General features: G+C 52.4%; 1 protein-coding gene across 1 annotated transcript in view; it reads right to left on the reverse strand.

Moving 5' to 3' along the window:
* Window positions 1-6739: 6739 nt before the first annotated feature.
* The window catches only part of MED25 (mediator complex subunit 25), a 12841-nt gene continuing 10911 nt past the window's right edge, over window positions 6740-8669 (reverse strand). The window contains exons 13-17 of the mRNA XM_081807919.1: window positions 8624-8668; window positions 8199-8270; window positions 7846-8064; window positions 7356-7536; window positions 6740-6873 (exon numbers count right to left, since the gene is read on the reverse strand). Coding sequence (XP_081664045.1) covers window positions 6776-6873; window positions 7356-7536; window positions 7846-8064; window positions 8199-8270; window positions 8624-8668 — 615 coding nt within the window. The 3' untranslated portion in view covers window positions 6740-6775. The remainder of the gene's footprint in view (window positions 6874-7355; window positions 7537-7845; window positions 8065-8198; window positions 8271-8623; window position 8669) is intronic.

Below are 8669 nucleotides of genomic sequence, written 5' to 3' on the forward strand. Positions count from 1 at the left end.
AAAAATATAAACTAGTCTGCCACTGCATAACAGAGCCAGAAAATGAGTATGTTTCTGTTTGCTTCCACCTGCTTGTACATAGCTCTGAAAGGACACATAAGAAAACTGGTAATTGAGAGGCGCCTGGCTGGCTCAGTTGGTAGAGCACGTGACTCAATCTCAGGGTCATGAGTTCAAGCCCCACGTTGGGCATGGAGCCTACTTAAAATTAAAACAAACAAAAAACCACTAGAAAATTGGCAATTGATCTCCAGAGGTAGCTGGGAGAGACTATGCATCAGGTTGATTTTGGAACCTCTTAAAGTGTAAACCATATGAAGGTTTTATGTATACAAAAAATAAATTCAGTTTTTAAAGAGTCAAATAAATCAAAATCAGCATACTCTTCAATCTTGAAATTTTGCTCTTAAGAATGGATCCCGCAGGAATGCCTGCATAAGTGAGCAAAAAAATATATAAAAATACGTATACGCTCCTTCTCTGCAGCATTTTTAAGTGAAAATCTGCACAGCTAACCAAGTGCCACGCACAGTGTGGCAAAGAGCTTCAAACATGGCCCCCCTGACCCCAACTCCTCCTGGTATTATACTCCCATTATTACTCCTCAGCTTCAGTGTGGGCTGGGCCAACTGAGTTGTTGTAACCCACAAAATATGGCCAAAGTGATGGGATATCCCTTCCGTGACTGGGTTACAAGAAGACTCTGGCTTCCATCTTGGCTACCCCCTCATTTCCAGGGAAGTTGGCAGCCACGTTGTGAGCTGCACTATGAGGGGGCCTACATGGTCAAAAACGGAGGGAGACTTCGGGCAAGGAAGTAAGGAACTGAGGCTCTGTGTCCAGTCACCTGTGAGGAACTGAAACCCGGCAGCAAGCCCATGAATGGGCTTGAAAGTGGGTCCTCTGTCAGTTGAGCCTTCAGATGAGACTGCAGCCCTGGCCACAGCTTGACTGCAACACAGACAGACCTTGAGCTAGACGCACGAGCTATGTTGTGTCTGGACTGCTGACCCAGAGCGATTGTGCGACAAATGCTTGCTGCTTAAGTCACTGACTGGTGGGGTCTGTTACACACCGACAACTTCTACAGACTGGATGTTGTGTGGAATTGGAATGGGGCCATTTAATGGGGCCACGTGCAATGAATGATATGGACAGGTGGCCACTACGTAAGTGGAAAAAAAACAAAAACAAAAACAAGATAAACTGACCCCACTTATATGAAACATTTAAGAGACTATAAATGTCACAACAACCAAATGCATGTAAACCCAAGCACCAAACTGGTACGTCTACCTCTGGGGAAGAAAGTGGTTTGCTCAGTGTTGTGTTTGGGATGAGAGGAGAAAAGAGGTATGAAAGGGAACTTTTTATTCTATACACTTTGATGCCTTTTTATCTTTATGAAACTGTAATCATGTGTGTAACTCATTACATATTTATGGTTAATTTTAAGATAAAAACTCAAGATGGTGGAAAAAATATGTGAGTTCTGTGTACCTTGAGACAAATATACCTCTTCTGGAAGGTCTCATTTTCTCAGTTTTTCTTCATTATCAGTGTCAGGTGGGCATTTTCTCTCACTCAAGACAGGTTCACAACCATGAATGTGTTGGTGTTTAAGCACTTTTGCCCTAATCTTTTCTTTCCCCCCAGTTATGTTCTGCAACTTTTGCCAGTTGGGAGAATTCTCGCGAATTTCCTAGTCTTGCTTCCAGCTCTAGATACATGGTCCAAAAGCAAATTGATCAAAAATGAAATGTTTCCAACTAGTCACTCACCCAATTACAACCTTCATGGATGCTCTGGTGATTCTGACAAGTTGGCGTGCGCTTTTAGAAACAGGTTTGCTCACTACGTTTGCCTTCTAAGAGTACATTTGGACAGTGAGGACAACAGGGGCTAAAAGCAGCTCTCCTGTGGGGAGGCCTGTGCTGAACCTGCCACATGCTCAATCTTGCGGGGAAAGCTACTACTTGACCTAGGTGGAAACTGAGGCTCAGGGAGGCAGAGGCACCTGCCCAAAGCCACAGAGCTAATCAATGCATCAGCCAGAGTTTAACCCCTGCTGTTCTAAGTTTTTCACTATTTCCTTCTCCATTCAAGCAGCTTTAATAGTACCTTGCACTCAGAGAAAACCTTTCCCAAAAGATGTGTTCCTGGTGTTGGCTGGTTCTAAGAGGCACATTAAGCACGTAGCCGACCGCCTTTACTCATGACTGTGAAAAGTGCAGGTGAGTTCTAGGTGTCTAGGCATTTCTTCACTCTCTGGGCATTCTAGTAACCCTGGGTTTTCTTCTGCCTCGCCTCGTGTGCACACACACCCGTGAATTCATCAGGCCGGTCCCTTCAGTTCATCTACCTGGGTGCTGAGGTCAAGAGGGCCTCACTGGCCGGAGATGGACAAGCCAGCAACTGGAAACATTTCTTTTCGATCAATTTGTCCTGGACTCAAACCTGTGTCTCCTTGCAGGGCTATTTCTACCAGGTGGAAACAGCGCTGGCTGCTCTCCCTTTGTCTTCTCCTTGCAGCAGATTTGACGATTGCTCTCTCCTCAAAAATACTCAGCTTCCAGAACACACTTGCCCGGTCCTCCTGCCTTCTGGCTCCCTGCCCAACCCGGATTTGTGGATCTATCTCAGGGCTGTCCTTGTCCCCGCATCTTCTTCTTCCAGAGGTCGCAAAATGGCAGCCCGATGGCCTCGTCAGACCCACAAGCGGATTTTGTTTGGTCCTCACAGTGTTTTTTGTTGTTGTTGTTGTTGCAATTTAAATGCCACTAGGTGGGGCAAGCACTCTGCAAGTTCGCCACAGTCCCCATCACTCCCTACTGTCTTACACCCGTCCGCTTCACACATTTCCATCACCTGCCTGGTCCCTGAAGCCATCTGAGTTTTCAAAAACCCCTGCTACATACAGGACGGGAAATGTCACCCACTCTCCCTTCAACCACCACCAGCGTCTCCTGCTCAGTCTTTTGTCTGTGCCAGAGGCACCTAGGGAGCTCGATCAAAATGGCGATTCCCAGCCTCCCTCCCGCCCCCAGATTCCATTCAGCAGTGCCACGGCAGGGATGGTAAACTCAAATGCCTACAGGAGCCAGGCGGGCCACATAAATGAGTGAACTAGCCAGGCATGAGAAAAGTCGACGGCCAGAAATAAAATCAAACTGTATCTTTACTGAACGATGGTGAATGCACGGAACAGAATACAAACATGTATGATACTGGAGTTTATATTTCAAATTCAAAATTGAAAAAATACAAATTGAAAAATAGAAATATTTAATTATTAAAATTTTCTCTTTCATAATTCTTTTGCTCCTTTGATTTTGAAGCCAGAAGGCTGAACTCACCCCCCTTCCGCACCGAGAGGTCAGCATCAGGCCATGGATGTCATAGTGGGACGGGCAGTTTAGAATTCAACCTTGAATCCTTAACTGGGAACGGTTATTTCATTTGAATCAATTTTGTAACGGAAAACAGCTGTTTACAAGCGTGGGCACCTCCAAACACCGAAATTCAAGACAACTGCTGGAGAGTTGTAGGGGTGTGATCTTCCAATGGCGTCACAGTTGGGAATCAGCACCCTACGGCCCTGTAGTTCAGTAACTACAACTTGTGGTCTGCATTCACATCATCGACAGTAACCGACGAAGGCAAACTGGACAGTGTTAGTTCATTTTCACAGAGTCTAGATGCAGAGAGCCTTTGGGGGAATTTGGTCTTGAACCCCACCAGCTGGGTGAATATGGTCCAGGCCATGTCTTTTGTTTCTGGAAACCAATTGCAGCGAAGGAACTATTCCTTGCCAGTGGCTTCCTCGTTTTTGCCAGGACTGGGCAAACACAATCATACATTCAAGTAGCTGTTTGTGAACGTCTTTGCAGAGAACTAGTGTTCGGGGGGAGTGGGGGGGGAGGGTTGTAACTTCGACCAAAAGTCTTTGACCGACCTTCTCTGGGGAACCAAGGTGTGGCCTTCATCTCATTGGAGATGAACCAAGTCGACGGATTTCAACAGTGCAGATCCCTTCCACACCATTACGTGACGACCAGGTCACAGAGCTTCTGTCAATACATTGGGTCAAGGTCACTGTCCACCTGCCCGCAGTTAAAGCACAGGAACGTGTCGAGGACATCTGCGGTGTGTTCCATGTACCTTCTGAACACAACTCAAGTCCTGGTGATTGAGGCAACGAGCTGACTTGCGTCCTCGCCGAGTGTTGCCTCCCGGGATTGAGGTGCCCTAACAAGGCCCCCTGTGACACAGATCATTACATTACCACAACGGTCTGTGACTGTGCTTAGGAATTCTTGCCAGTCTGTGTGAGTATTTCTGTCAATACACACACAAAATAGCTCATCTCCCAGCGTTGGGCCTGCCTGGGCACCGTGTCACAGACTTTTTCGGTCGTGTCAAAATTCTCCATACCACAAATAAATAAAGCTAGCCGGGTGGTAAGAGTTCATGAGCAACGCTAGAAAAGGCCACAGTGGAGTTGACTCTTTCAAGCACCTGGACTTGTAAATCTTCTGGTTTTATCTTCGACTCACGGCGCAACGCAAACGCCCGTCAGGCCGAAAGAATAGTCTCAACAGGCGAACGTCTCTGTCCAGGACCCGCCATCCTGCTCCTTTACAAACTCGCCATCAGTGGAAGGCTTTAACGCCCAGGTCGTGCTTTGCTCGTTACTCGAACTGCACTTTGCAGCGACGCCGCTTCTCAGACCTGCCTTCTTTCCAAAGCAAACCCTACTGACACTTGAGGCCCTTTTTCAGTTCACTGAGTATCGCGTCTCGCATCTGTTCTGTGTACTGGTCGAAGCTCTTACTGTGCTTTGATTCGTAATGACGTCTCAGGTTGTATTCTTTCAACACAGATACGATTTTTTTGCATATTAAACACATAGGCATGCTCTTCACTTCCACAAAGAAATAGGCTCGCTCCCATTTTTCTCGAAACACGTGGCCCTCTCGGTCTCTCTTTCGTTTTGCCACTTTTGATAGAGACATGGGTACAAGAAAGATTTCACTTGCCTCTGAATGCTACCACAGGAACAACCACAGTGCAAGCCCAAAGGCAATGACCCTCTGCCTCGCGGTGGGGGAGCCAAACGGGAGTGGTGGGGACTGTGGCGAACCAGCGAGCACACGCCCCATCGAAAGGGGCAGCTCCAGCCCATTGTTGCTAGGCAGAAGGGCGGGCCCAGAGGTGCCAGAACTTCTGACTTGTCAAGAGAAGCCAAGGCTGAAGACTATGTGTGTGTGTGTGTGTGTGTGTGTGTGTGTGTGAGAGAGAGAGAGACAGAGAGAGAGTGTGTGTGTGTATGTGTGTGTTTGCGTGCGAATTATCCTGATTTTTACAACTAACTCGTTAGGAAAAAAGGCTACGTATGCTAACACAGGGAAGGCCAAACAAAACTCATCTGCAGAGTGGCCCATGGGCCACCAGATTGCAACCTCTCTCCTGAGATGGGGCCCAGGAATCGGATGTTAACCAGCGTCCCAAACAATGCGGATGCTGGTGGTCCAGGCATGGACCACACGCTGAGCGATGCTAGTCTAGAGTCTTGACAACAGACAACGAACTCTCTGCCTCCAGGCTGGACCGTCCTTGCACTCCACATCGTGTCTGTATCCAGCTGCCCCCTAGACGTCTCCCTGAGGACATTCTTGCCTCGCCACGTCCCAAACCTGTCCCCTGCCATGTTTTCCACCTCAGGGACAGCCCCACTGTCCACCTTGTTCAAAGCCCTGGAAGGTCCGTCTCTGGGACCTGAGGCTGGCCTCTCCTCACGTGCGATCTTGTCCACTCCTGTGGCTTCAACAATCAAACATATGCTATTTCCTAAGAACACATCCTGAACTCCCAACATGTGACCTGTGACATGGACACTCCTTGAACAATTAGCACTCACTACCGGCTCCTTCCCCCAGTTCCCTCACTTAGGGAGGCTCCATCATCTACCAGCACCCAGGCCAGGAGCCAGGGGCAGACTCTGACGCCACCCCTTCACCCCCAATTCCTTTGCATGGCATGCCAAGTCCCTAGACTCACCCCTCTTGCCCACTGACTCGATCCCAGCCCCTCCACCAGCCTCTCCCCTCCCGGGGCCACCACCCCGGCCTCCTCCCCGCATTCCTGGCCTTGTCTTGCCCCGTTGCACTCGACAACCCAGAGACCCTGACAACCAGCCAATCCAGACCTGCTCCCTGCACGTGGGACCTCCCCTGGCTCTTCTGCGTCCTCAGGACAAACCTTGAGCCACTCAGTTTGGAACCCGAGCATCCTCCCAACCTGGCACTTGCCCACCTCTCCGGGTCCCTCATCCTCAAGCTGGACTTGCACCTCTGAATACCCCAAGCTTTCTCCTGCCCTCACACGTTCACTTCTGCTGTCCCCGCACCTAGATCACCACTTGCCTCCTTCCTTCTCGGCCTCGTCGACTCCCACTTCTCCTCCAAGACTGCTGAGCCCAGCTGGCTCAGAGGCCTCTTCCGGGTACCCACCCTGTCTCCGCGAGGGCACACGGCCCTGTGAGCGCTGCCTGCCTGCCTCCACATCCCACCCCCCCGGCCCAAAGCCAGGCTGCACCAGACTGCCTGACTCACTGTGGAGGCCCTGGTGTCACCAGCCCAGAGCCTCAGGGACATCTGCTGAAGCGAAAACAAGGACAGAGAGGTCTCCTCCAGGTCTCCTGCCCAGTCCTGGGGGATGTCAGTGACGGGAGCCGGGGTGTGTGTTAAAAGGAACTTTATTGGGTGTCGGGGGTTCAGATGAGATCCATGAGGATGTCGTCCTCCATGACGCTGGGCTGCAGGCCCGGCTGGGGAACCGGGCCCCGGGGACCCCCGCTCAGCAGCATCTGACCTGGGGGGCAGTGGGGAAGGGACTGCATCTCCCAGTAGTCCCTGGGGCCCTGGAGGGCCCTGGGCCTGCTTCCTCCCTCTTCCTCTGGGAGCCCAAGGTAATGACTTTTCTAGGAAGCCCCAGGGAGACCCATCAGAGGCACCTTCTGGCCCCGTCTGGTCACAAATGTGCTGATTTCCATGAGCCTTTAGGAGCCCATCCCCCAAACTACTTCTCTGGCCCTAAGACTATGTTTCCCATCAACCCCAGGACACACAGGAAAGGAATCACAAAAAGAGATCTTGCCCCACTAGGTCTTGACCCCCTGGGCTGTACTTTCCAGGAGCCCTCCGAGCCTCCCAAGAATCCTGGGGGGGTGGGGACCAGCTACCATTCTTGAATCCAGGACTTCACTTCCCAGGAGCCCTTGGTCTTGAGGCTCTAGCCCAGGGGCTGCTGGGACACTCAGTCCAGACCCCTGCCCTCCCCGGGGACCTCCTTACCTGGCAGTGGAGCTCTTGGGGGAAGCTGTGCAGGCCAGGACTGGGCAGGCGGTGGGTGCAGGAGGGGAGGCCCCAGCTGGGGTTGCCCCAGGCCCTGGTGTGGTGGGGGCAACAGTGCAGGAGCCCCTGGTGGCTGGAGGTGGTGGAGGGAGGCTTGGGGTGGGGGCACCCCGCTCTGAGGCTACGAGAACAAAGAAAGTAGCTCAGAGAGAGCCCCCACCCCATCAAGCAGCCTCTAGCACAGAAGCTGCTCAGAGAACATCTCAACCAGTGGTTGCGGTGGGGGGGGGGTCTTTCTTCAAAGGAATCTTAGCAGCAGCCTACATAAGATAGACACAGAGGAGCCGGTCTGCCTGGGGCCCTTAGCAGGGCTCTATTCACACCCTCTGATCAAAGCCAACCTCCTTCCTCCCAAACAAAAGGACCAGAACCATCAGGGCCCAGGGCCCAGCCCCATGGCGCCCATCTGCCCCCCACCCCCAAATCTCACCGGAGGTGGGTTGAGGAGGAGACTCCGCAGTTGGGGGTTGGCTCCAGGGTTCTGAGGCCGAAGGATGGGTCCAGGAGGGGGAGGGCCGGGAGCTGCTCCAGGAGGGCCTTGGGGAGCACCTGGGGGGGCCTGGGCAGCACCTTGGGGCTGGGGCTGTCCTGAGGCTGCGGAGGCCCCTACAGAGCCCTGAGGCTGGGGCTGTGGTGGGCGGAGCTGGAGCTGGTAGGAAGAGATGGGGGTGAGGGACGAGGCAGATTCCCCAGACTTCTTGGCCTCCGAGGTCAGGTCAAAATGACAGTGTTCTTTGGGGGTCTCCCCCGCCCTGGCCCTGACCCCACCAGCCCTCTCCTCACCAGATTCTGTGAGGGTCTCGCCTGGTCCTCCAGAATGGGGCCCAGCCCAGGGGGTGCCTGCTGTGCCCCCATCTGTGTGGGACAGGGAGCAGGTCAGTGACTGGGGGTGGGAGTGGGGGTCCTGTGTTTGGGCAGGGGGAGCCTTCTGAATCCTGAAGGGAAACCTGTCAGGAACTAGGAACGTTCTTTGGGGGTAGGTGGTCTGGGAAGTAAACCTTACTTTCCCAAGTCCCCAAGGGAAGGCTGTGTCTGAGATTCAATCCAGACACTGAAAGGGGTACAAAGATCGCAAGAAAATGTGGGGAAGGGACTGAACCCAGGTGGCCACATCTCAGCCCAGGAGGGATGCTGGGGGTCTGGCCACAAGCTCAGGGGCCCAGGTGGGCAGGGGTGGGTGCTAGGGGAGGGAGGCCCTGGTCACTCACCCCACGCTGCTGCTCCAGCTTCTGCTGCTGGACTTGCTTGTGGTTG

Source organism: Leptonychotes weddellii, chromosome 16 (assembly GCF_054177405.1).
Source record: "Leptonychotes weddellii isolate Sample4059 chromosome 16, ASM5417740v2, whole genome shotgun sequence".
NCBI classification, from domain to species: Eukaryota; Metazoa; Chordata; class Mammalia; order Carnivora; family Phocidae; genus Leptonychotes; species Leptonychotes weddellii.